The sequence below is a fragment of the Sceloporus undulatus genome, chromosome 1 (genome assembly GCF_019175285.1).
Source record: "Sceloporus undulatus isolate JIND9_A2432 ecotype Alabama chromosome 1, SceUnd_v1.1, whole genome shotgun sequence".
In the NCBI taxonomy this organism is placed as follows: Eukaryota; Metazoa; Chordata; class Lepidosauria; order Squamata; family Phrynosomatidae; genus Sceloporus; species Sceloporus undulatus.
The window spans coordinates 256207696-256229859 of NC_056522.1; the positions used below are offsets into that span (position 1 = coordinate 256207696).

Genomic DNA, 22164 nt, shown 5'->3' on the forward strand with positions numbered 1-22164 from the left:
TTAAAATATTTAATTGTGCTCCTCAAATTGAAATCCATGATAATAATGCACTTAGTTTTATCGATCCCTTTAACATCTTTTTTTGAGGGGGAAATATGCTGTTAATATACTGCCCCCAAAATGTGTATTCTAGGAGACTAGAAAATTTACCTGGCTTTACCTGAGTTGATTGAGACTATTTTATGGAAACAGTTAAAGATAATCCATATGTGCTTGTTTAGTCAGATGAAGTCACTTACAAAGGAAAATCAGACTTCTAGAACCCCAACCTATGCCATTCAGTATTTTAAATAGCCCCCCCCCCCCCTCAAAAAGTTTGGCTAATCTACTTTTTAGAAGCAGATCACAGAACTTCCCAGTCAGTGCAGTAGTCCAAAAACTAACATGCCTTGAGCTTTGCCACTGTCCTGTGCCCATCACAAATGCAGTTGTCATTCCCTGAAACACACCCACTTGCTAAGTGTAGCTGTAGCTTTTGCCACAGTAAAGTTGGTGAGCTTGATGGAAGTCACAGAAAAGTCATTAAGTTGGGCAAAGGTGTGATTGTAGAAGAGAGCAAGTCAGTCCGTGGCTTAAGCCATCTACCTTGTGAAGGGCAAGCAGAGAACGATGCTTTTTGGACTATAACTTCTAGAGCTCCCCAGCCAGCTTGGCTATTCATCCTGCTGACTAAAGGATAATGGGAATTGTTGCACCTCCCATCTCTGTATATATTCCAAACTATGGTCCCAGCATGGACGAGGATACATGATCATTGAGGCACGGTGCTTTCTTAATAGTCATAAATGTCAGCACATAACACTGGGTCTCAAAGAATTTTTGAAGTTATATTGGATTTAATCTTTAGAACATAGTTACTGTTGTTTCAGTAAGCAAACAATTTTTTTCTCCCCAGCTCCCCAACACATGGGGAACAGGCAGTCCTGCAAATGCTGTTGGACTACAAGTACCAGCTTACCTCACCATTGGCTAGGCTGGTGGGAATTGCAGTCCAGCATCTGGAAAGCTACAGTTCTCATCTCTGCCCTACAAGAACAGGGCAATCCTACAGTGAGCCAGTAAGAAGCCAAGACCAAATGAGAAGCCATGCTGCTTCAGGCTCACAACAGGGCCAACACAGGGATCATGAGACCAGACACAATGGCGGGATACAAACCGCACCCCCCTAACCCTAGTACGTATCCTATACGTACAAGATAGCGGCGCCCCTTCTACATGGGCGCCGCCATCTTTATATACTGGACGCATAGCGTCCAGACGTGTCGCGGCGCCTATGACGTCGCGAGTCCGCGCCAGGCGCCTCGCGACGTCATAGAGGCGCCGCAAGAAGAAGCTCCAAAATGGAGCTTCTTTTTTGCTCCGCACGGGAGTCGCGCGGTTTGGCTGCTGCGGCTCCCGCGCGGAGCAAATGGCGGCGGCGGGGGAGCGCCGCAAATCGGCGGTTTGTACCCCGCCACAGAGACATGTAGACTCACAGTCGCTGGTCTCACATGCCCATAGAACATGACAGGCCAAGACACAGCGTGGAAAGAGCATGTCTAGGTCACACAGAGCAAGTTATACATCCCAAGGAGAGACTTTGAAGAAGACTATGTTGCTAATTCTTTATCTCTGACAGTGAAGTGATACGCACACACACACACACAGAATCTTGAATATTTCAGGTTTTATTATTTAATTTAGTTTTCTTGGAAAAAAGATAGTAAGGCAAAAAAAAAACCCCAAAAATAGAATTGCAGGGATATTCTCTCTCTTTCTTTCTTTTAAAGCCTGCCATTATCCTACACAACAGGGAAGGGGAAGCTTTGGTCTGCCAGATGTTATGGACTACAAATCCTATATTCTCTAATTACTGGGTGGAGCTTCTGGGAGGTGGTAATCCAAAACATCTGGAGGGCCAAATATTCACCACCACTGCTGTACAAGGAAGTTATCAGCCTCCAACAGCTGCAGAAAACAAGTTTTGAACAAAAATTGAGCAGCAAATAGTATGGAGCCCTCACCCAAACCCCCCTTTCGTTCTTTGACGGCTGGAAGGCAGGACTCATGGCTCTTCTCACCCCAGCAAGCCTCCCTCCGCTGCTTATCTTTTCAGCAGCTAAAGTTGGGAAAGTCAAGCAACTAAACAAAAAGAAGGAGAGAAAACACAGAAGGAAGGCACCTCATTGTGTCATCCTTAGCCAAGGGCAAGGGGCTGCCATAGAATCCTCCACCAGTGTCTGCCCGATGTGTGTGGGCCTGAATTGGCCAGCCTCTATGCCCTTGTCCACTTCCACACAGCGGTAGCACCTTTTTCAACCTTAGGACTCAGCTTTGGCAGCTGTGATCATTGCTGTCATAGACCAGCTTGGGAATTGCCTTCTTACTTAGCAAAAGAAAGAATGGATACGTGGCTTGTGCCTGCACACAGTGAGGAGCCTTAAGATGGATGCCATTGAGTTCTGGCTCTGCCTCAGATAGAATTTATTATCATCATCATGAAAGGCAAGACAAATCAATGTTTACTGTCATACTTTCTGCAGAACATCTCCCTGGATCTGAGGACAGTGGAAGGAAACAGCAAGGGCAGGTGTTACAAAATAGGGTCTGCAGGATAGGAGGAAGAGGGGGAAAATGTCAGAACAAAAGTTAGATCTCTTTCTCTCTCACACTCTCTCTCACTACATATATATAATATACATATAAACAGGTGTGCATTAAGCCAGAAGTTGCTTTAGGCTGGGGTTTTAGGGAGTGGGAGGTTCTATCCTGCACCATCGCTTCTCATCTAAGTGCACACAGAGGAGGTGCTGGTGTCTGGCGTGAAGAGTGGATTAGAAAAAGGGGGACAGCAGGTTCAATTTCCTACCACTCAGTGAGTAGCTGATAATGCCCCAGAGGAGGGTTCCACCAAGACCAGTGTTATTCCCCTCCTGCCTTAACACGATTCAACTAGTTGTTTTGCTTTGCTACCTGTAAGAAGTTAGAGACACGATAACTCTGGGAAAAAACTGGCTTCCTTCCCTTCACTGCTCCCATCTTCTCTTCCCCCACCCTTCAGAAAGCTCACTTGTATTTAGGAAACCTTACAGGGATTGGGAAGAAGGAACAAGACAGCAACTCCTATGGTCAGAGCCACAGGAAGGCCTGTATGTCTTCCCAAACCATCCTCCTTGGGGCACACTTTCATGATCTTGACTACATACCACTTCTCAGTTCCTATCAGAAAGCAGGAAAAGGGATTGGGGAAGGGCAATCCAAAGAGCACAGTGTTGTTCCCCTCTCTTCCTCCCCAGAAGTGAAGGACCATGAGCACAGCAATACTCTTGTGGTGGGGAAATGGGGGGTGCAGTCCTCTATTCCTATTTGTCCCCAGCCATTCAGGAATCCAGACACCAACGTCAGCTTCAATCAGCTAAGGCAACCCAGCCAATCACCACTGCTGGATTCTGCATTGGGTGATTGATTCAAAACAAGTGATTGGTTAAGACAGACAGATTCGGTGAGGAAAGCACTAAGCAGGAAGTCACATGATCAGCTGCTCCCCTCCATCCTTCTTCCTCTACTCTCTTCATTCCCCCATCCTTGTAATAGTCCTGCTGCTTCTTCCAGCTCTCAGAAGATATCAGGGCACATGCTCCAGTCCTGTTTCTCTTTGCTCTCCCAGTAGCCTCCCCTATACACATGGGCTACCTCCTTTGTGTCAGGATCCTTTTTGCGTTCAAACCACAATGCTTTGTATGGATCATAAGGAGTTCCTGAAAGGAGAGAGAAAACATTCAGAGGGACAAAAAGGACATTCCTCTTTGGAATATAGTGCCAAGTTTTCACGCTCATCCAGAGCCATGCCATTGTACAGTACATGCTCTGTATGCAGGCCAGAGGCTTTATCTCTGGAATCGCCAATCAAAAAAGGACCGCAGAATTACTAGGAAAAAATCCCACACCTCTGCCTGATATACTGAAGGGGAACTACCAGCTGAGAGTAACCCCTTACCATGATGGTTTTATACTGGCTGGAGCTTCTGGAAATTGAAGTCAAAAATATCTGCAGGGCCAAAAATTTTCCACCCCTATCCTGTTATCTTTTAATGGATGGCAAACACTTGGTCCTATAGGGGCAATTGGGACAACTCTTACCATCCTCAGTTGCCTTCATGGCTTCAGCTTCACGTTTTTTCCGAGAGATGCGCTGTTTCTCCTCTAGGCGTTGCTTCTCTGCATTAGCTTCATCCCAGCGCCCATTCTCCATGAGTCGTTGGTCAGGTCGAAGTCTACTATCTGTGGGAGCAGTACCACCTTCTGGAGCATTGAGTGTCAAAGCCAGCTCTGAGAAATAGTACATGTTTTCAGCATTCTTCCTGCATCCAAGAGAGGAGAAAGAAGATTCAGGTGGCAGGAAGACTCCAGTTTGGACTTCAGACTTCCCAGGTATCAACAGAAGAAGTTAGAATAGGCAGAAAGGAGATACAGACAACCTCTGGGATTGCTAAGCCCCTTAAGAGGTCAGGATACTTTCACCTAGGGTTACATACATCTTAGAACTACACCAGACATTGCAACTTGACAGAATTTATCCCCGAGAAGTAAGAGTTTGCAGCTCTTATGACAGTTCTGAATGTGTGGGCAGTGCTCGGTGAAAAAGGTCACAAACACACTGCAGAAATAATCCACTTTGAGCCCACTTTAACTGCCCTGGCCCAATGCAAGGGAATCCTGGGAAGTGTAGTTTAGTACGACAGTTAGCCTTCTTTGTCAGAGACAGCTCTGGTGCCACAATAAACTACAATTCCCAAGATTCCCTAGCACTGAGCCAGGGCAGTTAAAACGGTCTCAAAGTGGATTATTTCTGTAGTGTGTTTTGGACCTAAGTTCAAGAGAAGAAAGGTTAAGATTGAAGCTGCTATAGAGCAAGACAGCAAGGCATGTATTCTTTGGCTCATCCCTAGACTAGCAGAATGGATATGTATGTAAACACACAAAGAGGGAATTTATTTAAAATTACCCTTTTTGATGCATTTGTTGAAGAGGACATAAACACAAAGAGGGAATTTATTTAAAATTACTTTTTTTGATGCATTCGTTGAAGAGGACATAAACTTCATAAAATACTCAACATCAACAATGGTGTTACCTAAATATCCTCCTCCACTCAACTAAAGCCAATTGGAATAACACTTACATTGATCAATCTCTTCTTTATTCAAAGGAGACCATAGCCATGCACTGGCAAGCTACCACCCTTACTCACGGGAGTGGGTTCCTCTTCCACAATATGACTCTGCTGTCCTCAGCTTCATGTACTCTTTGTCGGGTATCACCACCATTCTCCACAGTAGGAATCACCCTGAAGCAGTCCATCTTCTCATCCCATGTTCCCAGCAACATATAATGCACTTTTCCTGATGAATCTAACACCTCTCCAGTGACCTGTTACAGAAGGATTTCGAGGGTGTGATGTAGCAAGGTTATCTAGCTATTACAGTTCCAGTAAAGTTGCAAACAAATCCTTATGGAAGGATTTTATAACTTTCCCCAGGATAACAGAGAAGCTGAAAAACACTCTTTATTCTCAGGGGCTGCTTCAATAACAGTTATCTCTGCAGCCAGCATTTCACAAGCCTCAACATCAACTGGACTAGTTCACATGGCAACTACTATACATCCACTTATGTATGGCTCCTCTTGCCCCATCCCCTCCTTTGTTTTCCTCTCTGCAAAGAAGCTTTCATGCTCTTTACCAGCCTAGTCTATAATGTTAAAGAACATCCTCTTACCTTCCTTGCCACATCTCTTGAGAAGTAACTATAAGGAACAAATTTAAGAATACACTTCTCATTGGTCTTATGGTTGAGAATCTCAATCTCGCCAGACTAAAAAGAAGAAAAGTGAGGAGGAAAGTCAAAAAGGTTCAACACCACTTAGAGAACATGCTAAAATGGTTGTGAATTATTCAAAGCAACAAACTGATGGGAGATCTGAAAAATGGATCTCTTAGATCCTAATTCCCAACATTACTATCTGATCGCAAGTGACTTAATACTAACTTATATTCACTCCCAACTCCTGTTTTGACTCACCTGGTCTATCCATAATTTGCCCACTATGATGTTGTGTACTGTTGTGGTGACCTTTTTCCATGTATAGTGATTGCCAGTTGCATGAAAGATACAGTGGATGGTACCTAGAAAATAGGAAAATAGTGCTTTAAACTAATCTTTATTGGTGAAGATTCCAATAAAAAAAGATACACCAAGCCCACGATATGAAGGTTCTAACCCTTGCTCAGCTATGGATTAATTGTTTTTTTTTCTTTACTGTCTATTCTCTTTGTTTTCTACAAATGCCCTTTTATCAGCTCTTGAAGTATGCAAGTGTTCTAAATATCTCCAAGGGAGCTACAGCAGCAATGAATACATTATTGAAAGCTGTACATTTGACAAATATTCACTGCACTTCTCTGCTGTGTTCCCACACAGCCTAACTCCACCAACATAGGGGTTGCGGACCCCAGACTGTGGTACAAAATGGAGAGCACAGATTCACAATTGGCCTTTCCAAAGGGCAGTATTAGTCTTGTCATGTACTCTAGAACAGCAGGCTATAGTAGTGATGATTCAGTGGCAAATGCTTACCAAGTGGCATGATTGAGAGGTATTTGCCACGAAACTTGCTGGTGATTTTAATTTCCTGACGAAGGGTCCAGCCATGCTTGGAGTCAGCATGATGAGCAGCTGCAGGAGGATGGTGGCTCACCTATGGGAAACAGGAAACAGGTAAGGGCAAAAGGCAGATTCCATCTCAGCAACTGAGTCTCCAGAGACATGCAGACAAAAAAAGGAAGAAGTAATAAGAAATATGAAAGACACCTTGACTAGGAACAAAAGAAACATGGGGCACATGTTCTCCTGGTATTAATGGAACCTGATATTCTTAAACTGAAAATATCAAGAAAACTATCCTGGAATCATATATTCTAGCTTAGGTTAAGAAAAGGAATGCACTCTATTTCTTACCTGCTCACAGATGGAACGGTAGCCGTTCTCTTCCAGCCGGTCTAGCTCAAAGGTTTCCCCTAAGAGGGGGTTGAATGGCTTGCTAGTGCGGAAGACAGTGGTGGAGTAAGACGATACAGTAAAGGCAGCCACATAACAGAGTTGCTCCAGGGAGCTCTCACACTTGGCTGCACGATCCAACAGGTCATGATATTCCAGATCCTCTGTCAGGCGCTGCAGCATAGATAAGGGCTCGTTGAAGTTAACCTAGAAACAGAAGAGGCAGGTTAAAGCATGTCAGCAAGGGCAGACAAAGCAAGCAAGGCATCTTATATATGGCGTTTGTTGCAGTGCAGAATCACTCTCATCAACCAGGACAAAAGGGGCATAGGAGATGGCTCCCCATCCTTATCTTCCCCCCATTCAAGATGGCACGGAAGAGGTAGCACACCCTCATTCTTCCTACCCAAACCTGGGCATGGGGGACTCACTGGCATGGGGATTTTGGAGAGTTCCTTGCCAATGCAGTTCTTCATGATGCTCCACAAGTTCAGACTGTAATTTGGTTTGTGGGGAATTCTTGTTCTTTTCTCCTTTTTGGTGTCTTCCAACTGATGTTTATACTTTGGGAAAAACAGAAGATTAGTCAAAGCCAAACAGGGAAGGTGTCAGCTGATCAGTGAATCTGAACAGCTTCTACATATATTTCCTAAGAAGTCTCACTTTACTTGCCTAAGGCTTATAGCTAAACTACTACTCTTTTAAAAAAAACCATTTATGTACTAACCTTGTTTCACAATCACTTATCCTTAGTGTAGTTAGTCTTAAACTTCCAAACACGCAAACAACAACAATGGAATAAGGCTGGTGCTGCTACCAAGATCCCACCTGGTTCCTAACCTAAAATAAATTCCCTCTCAAGGTATATTGCAGGGTAGATGGGAGGCTTAGACAAGAATGAGCCACAATCTAATCAGTCAGTCCTCTTGACAAAAACATTCTAATCTTGATCATACCTTGTATTCCATTTACCCTTCAATCTTTCTACCTAATTAGCAAGCAGGACCCTGCAGGACAAACTGCTGGGTGTCTTCAGAGATTTGAAAATGGCTCACACATTATAGTATCTTGCTTTGCCAGACAGTCAGCCATATATTTGACTAAAAACCATTACAAATCCAAAAAACCCAATAAATGAATATATACATATATGTACATGTACAGCCATACAAAAAGTCAAATTAATGAATCTCTGCACAGTCTATAAGAATATATTTCAAATAATGGCATCTTGCTTTGCAGCGTCCCACTAATACCTGATGAAAAGGCTCTTTCTTATCCCTCCCCCTCTCTTCAGATCAAAGACAGATTACCTGCTCATCAAGACTGATGTCACTGCTAGCACCACTGATGTTGCTGCCCGTTCTCCTAGAGGAATGAGAAATATGCACCATGAGAAACTAAATGCTCTACCTGAGATGAGACCCGAAATACAGTTAAAGAACACAGTGCTACAAAAAATTGACAGAAAAAAATGAGGTCACCTGTTCTGGCAGAGCTAGAAGTCACTAGGCACAGTACCAAACATTAAAGATCTGTTGCCCTTCTAAGCACATAAGGCCACTCATCCCTATTTTATTTCATTTTTCTTTGTATGTGGAAGGGAAGCACTTACTGAGGGTGTCACCCATCTCTGCACCATGCTGCAGGCAGGAGCCTGCAAGAACCACCAGACACAGCAGCATCTGCTCCAGATGCCATCCAGAGCAAGGAAAAGAGTCAGGTTGCAAGACTCTTGGGCAATCCCAGGTACATTTGGTTAAGCCCAGTTGGTTCCATGAAGCTGAGACAGGTGCACTAACAAGGGTACTCCAGGAGAACACCCTTTTGATCTCTCTTGGCATTGTCAAGAAGACTCACTAAAAGGGGATGAAAAAAATTCTTTGCCAGTTAGTTGCTGTCCTTGTTCTAGCCCAGGCAGAGTAGTGCCAGGGAAAGTAGAGAAGACAGGGAGATTGTTGGAAGCTTAAAGTGGCAATTTGGGACTACTGAGGACAGTAGGAAGGAGGTGGAGATTGCTTGTCAGTGCCGGAGAAGTAAAAGGGACTTCCTCATACCTCCTAAACTGAGTCTGCCTCCCTGTTAACATTCAAGATTGAGCCTGGCCAATCCTGTACACACTAAATGCTGCAACAGCCCAAATCCCATACGTAACTATTCTCTCATTGGAACAGATTCTGAACAGACCTGTCACCCAACAGGATTGATCCTGCATGCACTTACCACCTTCAGCCAGCCAGTCCTGGACTTTCCTACCTCCTGCTTGAGCCTGGCTCTGCTTCTACTTCTATCCCACCCCCAAGGCAGTCCATTTTCACTCAACCACATCAGTAAATAACATGAGCACAGCAAAAGAGTGTCTGTGACTTATTGCAAACTAGACACGGTAGGATTTATGATATGCTTTTTCCCAAGGATGTGATGGCCTTGATGACAAAATTAAAAAGCAAGGTAATTACCCTGAAGTTCCAGAAGACCACTTTAAGAGTTAGTATGATGTGGTGACTTGACACGTCTCTCACTCCATTACACCACTCCTTTATTATTTACTACATTTATGAGTTTCTTTGTAAACTGAATGTTCTCAGATTGAACAACAGCCATAGAATAAACACCCACATAGACACTCAAATATGAAAATCAACAAATAAAAAGTAACACAAACAGCTATACTAATATCAATTAATACAACAAATATGAGAGCAAATTGCCGAAGGACAATAACTCAATACAGAGTCTAAGGATTTTATCAATACTTCAGTAGCATCAACTAAATTAAAGCATTACAAACATTAAATCAATACTATCTTTAAAACCTTGGGACAACTCTTGGAGGGAAATAAAGAAATTTACTGTCTGCCAAATCTATAAAGAGAATTATGTGAAAATGCTATTTAGGTGGTACATGACTCCTTGAAAACTTAATAAAATTTATAGCATCGGGGATTTGAGATGTTGGAAATGTCTGAAACATGAAGGGACCTTTTTCCATCTTTGGTGGAGTTGAGAAAAGGCTAAGGAATTTTGGAGGTACCGTATTTTCCGGCGCATAAGATGACTTTTGAACCCTTTTAAATCTTGTGAAAAGTTGGGGGTCATCTTATACGCCACGTATAAGGAGGCCAGAAGGCAGCTCCATGGGCCGGTGTGCGCCTGCCCAGCGCTGGCCTTCCAGCGCTTTGGAGGCCCGCTGGCGCACGCACGGCCTTCTCCTTCCTTCCCAGGCCTCCACAGAGGCCGGAATAGAGCAGCGCAACCCGGCATGTGCACCTGGCCTGCTCTGTGGCCTGGCGTGATTGCCACCGGCCTCCTCCTGCCTTCCAGGGGTAGTCTTGTATGACGAATATATAGCAAAGTCTATATTTTTGTTTGAATAGTTGGGGGGTTGTCTTATACGCCCCGTCGCCTTATACACCGGAAAATATGGTAAATAAAAATAACTGTTATTTTTGCATGTTGACATACCATTAAATCCTTTTATTATTTTATTTTTTTATTATTTTTTTGCTTAACATGACTTGTAAACTTGAAAAGGAAATAGCTAAAAAATTCTCCAGATTAATTTTGCATATGGTCACTCTGGCTAGAATTTTGTATGCTCTGTATTGGAAAAATATACAAATCCCTAAAAAGGAATGGATAATTAAACTAAGAAAGCAAGGAGACTGGACATTTTAACTGCAATTATGAGGAACAAATCAGTAGAGAAAACAAAAGAGGACTGGTCTTGTTTTGATCTTTTTTGTAATATTAATCTTTAATATTATCTCAGGAATCATATAAAGTTCTTTTTGAGAATTAGAGGTTTAAATATTGTTGACACATCGAAGGAATATAGGTAAACTAGGTAATCAGGTCATCTTAGGTTACCTTGGAAGTGACTGAATAGTATATTTCTGAACTTAAGTACAGTATATCAGTATGTTATTTGTAGTATTTGTTCTGTTTCATTGTATTTGTTATGTGATTGTCTTAGTATGCATTGTTGCTTTGTTTGTGGTTACTTGTCTTTTAAGATTTGTACAATAAAAGTTAAAAAAAATAAAAGCTTGGGACAACAAAGAAATCCTCTTTGATAGTGCCAGGGAAGACCCTCCCTTGCATAGTCATCTCTGTGTTTTTGGTTAGGGAGTACCTTTAATTTGTCCTGGACACAGACTGGAAGTCAATGAAGGAAAACATTTCTGCAGCATGTGTTTATAATGCTTAACTCCAGTCAGCACTCTTGCCACCACAGGCTGTACTAACTGGTTGTGGGTCTGTTTCAGTAGCATGCATGTTTTGCATGCCAATATTTTCAGAGTTAACTCCTGAGCAACCCCAGGTGCTTTTGGATGAAAGCAATCTACTTCAGTCCAGATTTCAACCTTGTTGTTAGGACAACAACTGTCTTATCCATTGCAGACACTCACCAATGCCAAGAAAAAGATTCTCTCAGAGTCTGATCCTGTTTATCCCTGACCCCCAGATATCTTAGAGACATCCAATATCATAAGTCAGGAGCTTTTCTTTAGCCCCTTTGTAGAGTGAAGTTGGAGGCACTACTTTTTGGTGGTTACTGAAGGAAGAAAACAGTAGATGTTTTCCGGTGGGGGTCCAACTAGATCCAAATTTTGTCACTTATACCATTTAATATCTACATGAAAACACTGTATGAGATCATCTGGAGTTATGGGTTTGATGCCATAATTATTTTAATGACATACAATTCAAATTCTCTTTTTTATATAATCCAGATGTGGCAATAAATTCCTTGAATGAGTGTGTTGAGATTAGGGCTGGACTGAATGATGGGAACAACTATAACTTAATCTAGACAAGGCAGAGATAACAATGGTGGGGCTTTGGCTGATAGAGAAATATCAGGGCCTCACTTTCCCAGAAAGAAAGTTTTGCTCCCAGGATCTTAGATGTAAACTGTATATGTAAAAAGTCATCATTTCCAGATTCAAAAGATTTAATAGTTCCATCCTCTGACTTAAGATTAAAGTCAGCCTACCCACATCCAAACCTTGACGAATAAATTATTGGAACTCACTCTATATTACAACTGCACTTTGCAGTAACTTCAGCTGGTATATGATTCAACTGCACAATTACTGTCAATGTAAGACACTATGATCACGTTACAGCTCTACTTTAAAACAATTACAACAACTACCAGTTTGTTTCCAAGCCTAATTCAAGGTACTGGTTTTGACCTATAAAGTTCTACATAACATTGGACCTATAAAAGATCTCAGCAGTATGGATCCTGATCATTTAAGTAGGAACTGGGCTAGATGGATACATTATTTTGCTTGGGAAAATATAGATTCATTTAGTGAAGTGATTTCATCATATCGTTTCTCCCTGCATCACACCCTGCACCTTTTCTGTTCTTTCTCCATTTCTTCTATCTTAATGTCAGGTCAGTGAGATTGCCATATTATCCATATTTATCACGCACATGCCCATACAAACAGTGCATACGCAGGAAGAATTACAAGGAATTTGTATCAAAATGTATGATTTCACTTAAGGCATGCTATGCTGCCTGTCAGCTGACACAAGTTATGGAAGGAGAGAGATATTTAAAGCCCAAGGTTTTTTGGTTTTTTTTGGGTCGACTGGGCATTCAAAGTGCCAAGGGATAAGGGGTACAAAGCTCTCAGTGGAACAAGAGAATACTCACTTGTGGCCCAAGCTTTCAGGCATAGTGATGATCTCAGGGGCATCAAAGAATTCATTATCATCATCTTCATCACTCATATCTCCCTTTGAGGAGCAACATCGATCTGAAAAAACACGTATTGAAGTTATCCTCCCTGGTTTTGATTACATATCACTTTGGTACCTGAGGGATAGTGCTTAGGATTGCTAGACTGGATATTAGACAGGGCTTCTGTAATTTTAATTTTTAACAGATCCTGGAACATGACAAGAACCTGTAAAGCTCCATATAGTGGGACCAAGGTAATAGTCTTCTGTCATCATCCAACCCCCAACTTTCAGATGCAGGCATCCCCTCCCAACATGGCTACTGCAGAGCAGGGGGAGGGAGCATAAAAACAATGGCCATGTTAGTAGAGAGCCCCAGCACTCGCTGCACGCTTCACTGGTGATGCAATAGTTGTGTTGGGAGGCGACAGTAGTTGGGGTTTAGAAGATGAAGAAAGACAGAGGTTCGATAGAGCTTTATGGTATCTCATCCTGCTCCACAAACTGTTGGGGATTAAAGTTAAAGGAAGCCCTTTCTGTACCCAACCTGACGACCCTTCAAGTGCTTTCCATGAAGGAGTATTCTGACTAAAGAATGCATGAAAGAAAGCAAGGTTCATCAGCAGAGGGGAATGTCAGGCTAATCACCACTTAGTGGAACTTGGTTCATGGATGTGAAGGAGAGTCAAACCCTGACCACCTCCTACCTTTAGAAGAATCCATGCTGCCAGGAGCATTGGATGGCAGGACTGTGACTCCACGGAAGGCTCTTTCTAGGTGATTATGCTGCTTAGCCAGCTGCTCTAGTGTTTCCTCTAGGCGGATACGTTGATCTCGCTCATACTGAAGAGACTTTTGCCATTTCTTGCTGTGTGTCTGGGCCAGCATTAGGAAATCTCGGCAAGCCTGTAGGGGAACACCAAAGAGAGGTAACAACTGTAGCCTGTGTTGGCCCAAGATGCTTCACTTGTCCAAATGTGACCCCTCACCTCCACTAAAGTCAACATTTTGGATACCGTTTCACTATGCTATTGTATTTCATGGGACTTGAGCATCCACGGGTTTTGTTATCCACGAGGGTTCCTGGAACCAAGCCCCAGCAGATACCAAGGGCCCACTGTAGTCTCTTCCTACTGCTGCTGTTCAAGTGGTAAATATTACTTTCCAGTTACTTAACAGGATCGTGTCCATTAGAATCTACCTGGGCAATTATGCTGTTTCTCCCCATCTACAGACCAATGATCATTCAGCACTACCCTCCTAGTAACTTCAGGAAGGCCAATGTAGACTCTTCAGAGGGGGGTTACCACTGCTATGGCTGAGAGTGAGTGAGTTGCCCAGTAAATTTACATGGTTGAACCCAGATTCAACCCTGGTCTCCAGAGTCATAATCCAATGCTCAAACCACTACACCATGCTTGCTCTGCAACAAGGTCACTAGCAAAGATAAATTCATTCAATCTCATGAGTTGCCCCCAATAATTAGAACCATTTAAAAGTTTTGTTTGTTGTGTGCCTTCAAGTCATTTTTGACTTCTGGTGACCCTATTATAGAGTTTCCTTGGCAAGGTTTGTACAGAGGGGGTTTGCCATTGCCTTCCTCTGAAAGTGTGACTTGCCCAGGATCACCCAGTGAGTTTCCATGGATAAGCAGGGAATTAAACTCTGGTCTCTAGAGACATAATAGGATGCTCAAACCACCACTTCACACTGGATTACATCTATCTATTTGATTTGTCCTCACAGCAAAACAAAGCAATAATTAAGATTGCTAGTAAAAGGTTTCATCTGAACGTTTATATACTTTAAAACACTTATACCTAGAAGGTATAGGAGAAAGCACAGCCCACTATCTTCAAAGTAAAAAGGGATTAAAAAACAGATGTCTAATCACTCTAATAAGAGGCTCTAAATATCTAGATGTGGAATTGCCACTTCACAAATCTAAATGGAAAGTTAAGCAAGGTCAGATTATATAATAGAGGTATGGCAAAAAGTGAATAGAAAGAAGTGATTCTTCTTCTCACAATACAACCTGTAATGAAGCTGAATGCTGGGAAGTTCTGGACATAGAGAAAGAAGCAGCTTCCTCAAGATGTGGTGACCACTAGCTTACAAAGGCTTTAAATGGAGATTTGACATAGGATAAGACTACCAATGGCTGCCAATCATGGTAGCATGCTCCTTTCAGGATCACTATGCCTACAAATACTAATAACTGGGGGAGCAGAAGTTGGAGACAGGATACTGAATTAAATATGAAAGACATGACTGGAGAAATAGCCTGATCGACAAAGTTCTTCCTATATTGTTATGGGGGAGCAAAATGAGCGCATGTTAATTCTATCAAAAGCAAGATACACGTTTCAGTCTACATTATATATTTGTAGCTACACAAAAGAAATCTCAAATTTTAATTTCCCCCTTTCAAAACCCACCCTAAGGATTTCTGCATATCAGGGAGGCAACCCTGGTTAAGCATAAGGTTTTCTAAAATATAGTCTCCATTTCATGTCTTGAGCAATTCTCAGTGTTTAAAGTCCTTTGCAGTGTAAACTGCCCACTGCTAGATAAGGACATTTTTTTAAAGGACATTGTGATGTCATTCCATCCTCAAAGAACAGTATTCCAGCCCTTTGTTTAACAACTCATCTGGTAGCCAGTGACAACCAGAAATTCTGCAAAAATTCTGCAAAGGTGAACGTATGGGGTTCCATGGCAAGAAGAATGCAGGTTGGCAAAAGAGGGCTGGATCATCCATTCCTCTATGGTAAGAGATATTTTTGGTTATATATTGTTAAAAAATTATCTACTATTCTCTCCTCGAGTGTAGTGAGCATGGAAGCACCAACTATGTGCCTCACTGGAAGTTAGAAAATAATGTTGCAAGCTTGTGGACTTACTGATAAAGTTGTAATTATTTCCTCAATGAGGGAGCCTGGCCTAAGAATGCAGCCCTTGTTGCAACAGCTGCCATTCTCCTGTGGTTTAAAAAAACCACACACACACTTATGACAATGGCCATTTGATTGAGAGAACAGAAAATCTAGCCCTCTAAAATGATTTAAAGTGGCCTGTAGAAAATTGGTCATTCAAGTTATGACACTCTGATCTATGGTGTTTAATGTGCATGCCAAATCGCAATGTTAGAATGCATTTCCATAAAATTTTTGAAATTACTTCTGACATTTTAAAGCAAGTCACTCTGCGCAAAAGTTTGTTTGCTCGTGCCCCAGGACTGCACCTAAAGCTGTCCCAAAAACTGGTACAATTTGCTTGACCTGAGGAGGGATGGGAGGAATGTATGAAAAGCATCAGATTTAAACAAGTAGATAGACACCTGCACGTTAAATTCCTGTCTGCTTGTATATCACAGGCTCCTCAGCTCACCTGGGAGTAAAGGAAAGCATGCTGTGGTGCCAACTGAAACGATACAAGTTCTGAACAGAAATCTAGCTGACTTATGCTCAAGTCCCTCCAAAACAACATCCTGGATCCTGGAGTGTCCAAAATGACTCACTAGGCCATGAAAGCTGCCTGTGAGACATTATTAGGTACTTTGTTCTATTGAACACACAACTTACACTTGGCCTAAAGATCAAGAGCATTGCTACAAGATGTGCAGCCTTATGCAGACATTTACTCCTCTGTGTTCAACAGAGCTAACTAATCACATCTCATTGCCTCTTGGGATTCTGTTTACTCAAAGTTCTCTTGTCTGTGGGAAATGCATTATCCTCCTCTGCAGCCCCAATCCTCAAACCTAGCCTGATGGCAGCACTGAGAAGATGGGGAAACAAAGCTGCAATTGTGTCATCACGGAGGCGAGCAATCAAGGTCACCAAATCATGGCATTTTCCAACCCTCATTAATTCTTCTAAAGATTTTTTTCTATGCTGCCATTTTTAGCTGACTCTTTTCCTCTGCTTATCACCAATTTCAAATATCCAATTCAAAACACTGCTTTAGCCATTTGCTGTTCTTATAGTGTCTTTTCAATAGCATCCACTCTGGTTTTCACTGACCACAGTGAGCAGAAAAATTACTAGCACTTTAGGGGATTCAGGACAAGAAGGAATTTTGTTTGTAAGGCTTTCAAAAAACCAAAAACAAACAAACAAACAAACAAAAACAAAAAAACCCAACCAAAAAAAAAAAACCCCAACAAAAAAACCCTAGAGGCTTAAATTTTTGCTAATATGTGTGATGTCACAGGCAGCTTAGGAATTCAAAAGCTTAGTGACAAAAAACATCAAACCACTTCTCCTTTATCAGGAGCAGAAAGGCGAGTTCTGGGATTCTTACACCAGCCTTAAACCTTCTATTGTGAACATTCCCAAAACCACTGATACGAAGCACCCCTCGTGATTTTTGCTGGCCAGAGTCCTTTTCCCAACTGGGTAGCCTCACAACCAATATCTGGACTCAGGCTTACATTGATCATGGCGTTGGAAGTGATGCGGAAGAGAGTGGCTCGTTCATTGACCTGCTTGATCTTCTCGTTACTCTCAGCAGGCAGCTTGAGGGTCTCCAGTTCACTGAGGGAGCGCTGCAAAGCTGTCCCATGCTTAGCAATTAGGTCATTACAGGTGCTAAGGTCCTCCACCTTGCTGGAGAGGGTGCGCAGGGTATTCTGGAGTTCTGTCTTGTCCGTCTGAGATACAGATTCTTCATCACCTGACTCATCTGTGAGGAATAAACAGCAGTTGTAACACCTTTAAGCCAAGAGAGGACTTCACTGTAGAAACAGGCACATAATCAGAGACACTCCCCCCCACACACACATTTGGCACAGAGGCCACTACTTTCACAGAACTATGGGGAATCAACACATCAAAACAGTAACAACCTTTCAGCCATCTAGATTAGGATGGGCAACTTCTAGGGGCTACCTTATCCACATAACCCAGTGCGGCTACATCCTCGCCTTCTCTAGCATTGAATCTGCAGCAAATTGCCATGGTTTACATATAAGCAAGACATGTGCTGTTTATATTTATGTGTTTTTTCTATTAAATTGCTTCTGATAATTCTAATTCTAGATTGATTATATTTCAATAATTGTACAATATGAGCTTTCATCTAGTTTTAAACTTTTGTAAGCCACCTTGAGTCCCAGGGTTGGGGAAGAGGCAGGATATAAATAAAATAAAACAAAAATAATGTATGTGAATGACATACGCCTTATTTTTAAGGGGAACCATGCTTTCTGAAGGTCTCTAATTCTCTTAAAAATGAGGCACCTACCAAGTGCATAGCTATTTACAAGGGGGAGAAAGCCTTGATTTTACAGTCACTTCAACAACAAATACTGTGGCAAAAGACAAGCAGGACACACAAATATGCCTGGGGTTTCACATGTGGTCCACATATCAACCATCCTTGATCCAGAAATGGAAAGATAAACACTAGAGGGATTAAAAATCCCTCTGTCTTCCCACTTTAATGATGTAAAGGGTGGAATTTCTATTCCTTCAGCTGGGCACTATGGCCTAAATCCAACTGGATCTCCAACTAGAGCAGACCCACTGAATCAGTTGCTGAATGCCCAATGTATGTTGCTTCACTCGCTCTCCTCTATTTGGATCTAGCAAGGGGGTTTAGGTCTACGGTGTAATTTTCTTTAATGCAAGTATTTATTAGTTTTAACTTAGTTTTATCATTTTTTTCTCCATATACAAATAATGCAGCTCACAGAGATTCAAACTCCAACTGCGGAGAAAAGAACCATCACATCAGTAAAATAACAATCTAAAAGCCAATTAGCAACAATAAAAGAAGCAGAAATTGTTAATGGATAGTTCACTGGAAACCTCCAAATTATTCAAAAAGCAGCAGCATAGGAGACCTGATTTTAGTGCCAGAGATACCTAAAGAAAAAAGTAGGATACAAATTAAATGAATTAGTCCTACACTAACAACAAATGCGCCCAGAAGGTCCCTACTCCGAGCAATGAGTGTGACTTAAACATATAAGCATACCTCAGTTAACAAAGCTCTGAAAGCAAAGGTGCTTTTTACAAAGGCTTTTAATGCCTGTCCATCCTCTCTTTCCTGGTTGTCTAGCTGTGAGTTTGTAGCAGCCTCTTCATTGACAGGATGGTGAAGGAGGATGGAGAAACATCGACTTTCAAAGTTAGGTTGCAGCATTGTGACTGCAGTAAACAATGCAATAAAGCTTAAATTGAGAAAGAGCAGGATTCTACTATATCCAGTCCTGCTGTAGCTATGTGTGCCTGACTATAACAGGTAAGAGAAAGTGCAGAATCCCCCCAGAATCCCTTACTGAGCATGTGTGAACAGAAAAACGGAGAGAAAAAGGAAAAGCAGATACGTCTACATTTGTTGTTGTTAACTCCTGTCAAGGTGGCCTCAACCCATGGCAGCCCTAGAATGAGAGACTTTCAAGTAACCTTATCATCTTCAAGTGCTCTGCTCAGGTCTTGCAAACTCAGGACCATGGCATCCTTGACTCAAGTCTATCCATCTATAATGCAGTCTTCCTCTTTTCCTGCTGCCCTCCACCTTTCCAAACATTAATGATTTCCCTAATCTTCTTAAGATACAGCCAAAGCACAACATTACTTAGACAAGAAAATATTCATCCAAAGTGCAATTAACACATGAAATACACTTGTCTGAGAAACAACAGGTTACTCATCTGTAACTGTGGTTCTTCGAGTGGTCATCTGTGCCCTCACACAATTGGGTATTGCGCCTGCGCAGAGACTCCATTTGGAAGCTGAAAAACTGAGCAGATTGGTGGGAGCCCCATCTCCTCCCATGCACTGAGCATGCCCAATCCCATCAATCTAGCTCCTCCTTCAGTTCAAGTTCGCCGCAAAAACATGGCACGGACCTCACCGAGGGGAGGGAGGGTGGGATTTGTGTGAGGGCACAGATGACCACTCAAAGATCCACAGTTACAAGTGAGTAACCTGTTCTTCTTCTTCATGGCCTTTGTGCCTCACACAATTGGGTGACTAGAAAGCTAACCTAAGGAGGTGGGAAGGTCACTGCAAAATAGAGGAAAGGACAGCACGACCAAAACTGGCATCTCGATGAGATCTGGAATCAAGCCAGTAGAGCCAAACAAAAGTGGAAGGCTGGGACCACGTCCTTATAGACATCAGGCAGAAGGACACCTCTTAGGAAGGCAGCAGAAGAAGCAACAGCCCTGGTTGAGTGAAAATGTACACCAACAGGAAGAGGGCGTTTGGCCAGCTCATAAGCCAGAGAAATAGTCTTGAGTAATCCATTTTGAGAACCTTTGTGAGGAGACAGGGTGGCCCTTCCTGGATCCACCGTAACAAAAAACAACTTGTTGGTCAACCTGAACTCACCAGAATGTTGAACATAAAAAGCCAAAGCACAGCGAACATCCAGCATGTGCATAGTCTTTTCCAGAGGCGTGAATGGATCTGGGTAGAAATTGGGTAGCACAATGTCTTGAGAAAGGTGGAAAGGGGAGACCACCTTTGGGAGAAATGAAATGTCAGGTATGAGGATCACTTTGTCTCTGTGGAAAACAAGAAAAGGCTCGTCAGAGCGCAGTGCCATCATTTTGAAAGCACATCTGGCTGAAGTAATGACCACAAGGAAAGACACCTTTAGCGTCAACAGTCTCAGAGAGGCCGAGCCCAAAGGTTCAAAGGGAGGCCTAGTTAGCTGTGTAAGCACCAAAGAGAGAGACCACACCAGGGCCAAAGGAGGCATAAGAGGATAGAGATGATGGAGGCCTTTAAAGAACCTTTTCATAGTCAGTGTGGTGAAAAGCAGAGCTGATGGTGAACCAGGAGGCTGATTGCCTATAATGGCAGACAAATAGACTTTGAAAGAGGAGAAGGCCAAACCTTGATCACAAAGGTGTTAAAGGAACTGTAAGGCTGTAGAAAGGCTCACAGGACTGGAAGGTTCAGCTCTAGCTGTATCAAATTCACAAAAATAATTCCTTTTGTAGGATTAGGATCGTTTAGTAGAGTCTTTTCTAGAAGCTGATAAGACTTTGAGCAATTCGAGAGTGTTCAGGGTCTGATCCTCCAAACGGTCAGGTGTAAACTGAGGAGGTCTGGATGAAGGACTGCTCTGTGAGAGTGAGACAGAAGGTCCGGCCAATTCAAGAATTTGAAGTATTGACCCCTGGACAGGTGGAGCAGGGGTGTGAACCAGGGTTGTCTCGGCCAGAAGGGGGCCAGCAGAATCACGCTGGCTGTCTCTGGTCATCTTGGTCACAACCTTTGCTACAAGTGGTAGCAGAGGGAAGGCATAGAGGAAGTCTCGGTTCCAACTGTGTAGGAATGCATCTCCCAGGGAGCCATATCCCCTGCCCACTCTGGTGCAGAACTGTGGACACTGGGCATTGTCCGGAGTGGCAAAGAGGTCCTAGGATGGAGTCCCCCATCAGGAGGCGAGAAATTGGAAGGCTTGAGCAGACAGCATCCATTCATGATGAAAGACCTTGTTGTCCCTGCTGAGAGAGTCTGCCAAGACATTGTCTTTGCCAGCGAGATGAATCGCTACCGGGTGGATGGAGCGATGATGGCACCAAGTCTAAAGCTGTTGGGCCAGATGAAGTAGGACATAGGAATGTGTGCCGCTTTGTTTGTTGATGTAACGGACTGTTGTTGTGTTGTCTGTTACCACTTGTACAACTCTGTGAAGAAGATGGGGTTCGAAGGCCCAAAAGGCCTTGATCACAGCCAGGAGTTTGAGGGCGTTGATGTGCATCTCTCTCTCCAAGGGAGACCAACAAGACCTCTCAGAGGTCTTTTAGGTGAGCGCCCCAGCCCGTCGTGGACGTGTCTATGGTGACCATCGTAGAAGGTTCTGGGGCCTGGAAGGGTATTCCCTTGAGGACATTGTCGGGAACAAGCCACCAGGAGAGAAAGTCCTTGATTTGTTGGGGGACGGTAAGTCTCTTGGATTGTTTGTCTTCGAGGTGATTGAAGACAGAAAGAAATCATCTTTGGAAGGGCCTGAACCTCAAGCGAGAGAGACAGAACACAGCCATGGTGGACACCATGTAGCCCAGAAGCTGCTGAATGTCCCTCGCTGTGGGACAGACCTTGGAGAGGACCAGACGGAGATGATCCCACAGGGAGTCTGCCCTTCTGATGGGCAGGTAGGTACGTGCCATGATAGAATCCAGAGATGTGCCTAAATATTCTATCACTCTGACTGGTTGAAGGATAGACTTGGTGGGATTGATGGTGAGGCCCAAGTCGGTGATAAGAGACAAAGTGACATGAATGTCTTTGAACAACTGAGTTCAAGAAGATGACACCAGAAGCCAGTCGTCGAAATACGGAAAAATCATTATTCCCTGTATCTGAAGGTGAGAGATGACTGCAGCCATGCATTTGGTACACGCGTGGAGCGGTGGAGGGGCCGAAGGGAAGAAAGAGATCTCCATTGATGGCAAACCGAAGAA

At 43.0% G+C, this 22164-nt stretch overlaps 1 protein-coding gene across 1 annotated transcript in view; it reads right to left on the reverse strand.

Moving 5' to 3' along the window:
• Positions 1-1649: 1649 nt before the first annotated feature.
• LOC121923189 (oxysterol binding protein) overlaps positions 1650-22164 on the reverse strand; it is a 43554-nt gene continuing 23039 nt past the window's right edge. Inside the window, exons 3-14 of the mRNA XM_042453373.1 lie at positions 17170-17420; positions 13442-13640; positions 12709-12811; positions 8348-8402; positions 7466-7597; positions 6996-7241; positions 6615-6735; positions 6060-6163; positions 5757-5852; positions 5231-5409; positions 4120-4340; positions 1650-3737 (exon numbers count right to left, since the gene is read on the reverse strand). Coding sequence (XP_042309307.1) covers positions 3595-3737; positions 4120-4340; positions 5231-5409; positions 5757-5852; positions 6060-6163; positions 6615-6735; positions 6996-7241; positions 7466-7597; positions 8348-8402; positions 12709-12811; positions 13442-13640; positions 17170-17420 — 1850 coding nt within the window. The 3' untranslated portion in view covers positions 1650-3594. The remainder of the gene's footprint in view (positions 3738-4119; positions 4341-5230; positions 5410-5756; positions 5853-6059; positions 6164-6614; positions 6736-6995; positions 7242-7465; positions 7598-8347; positions 8403-12708; positions 12812-13441; positions 13641-17169; positions 17421-22164) is intronic.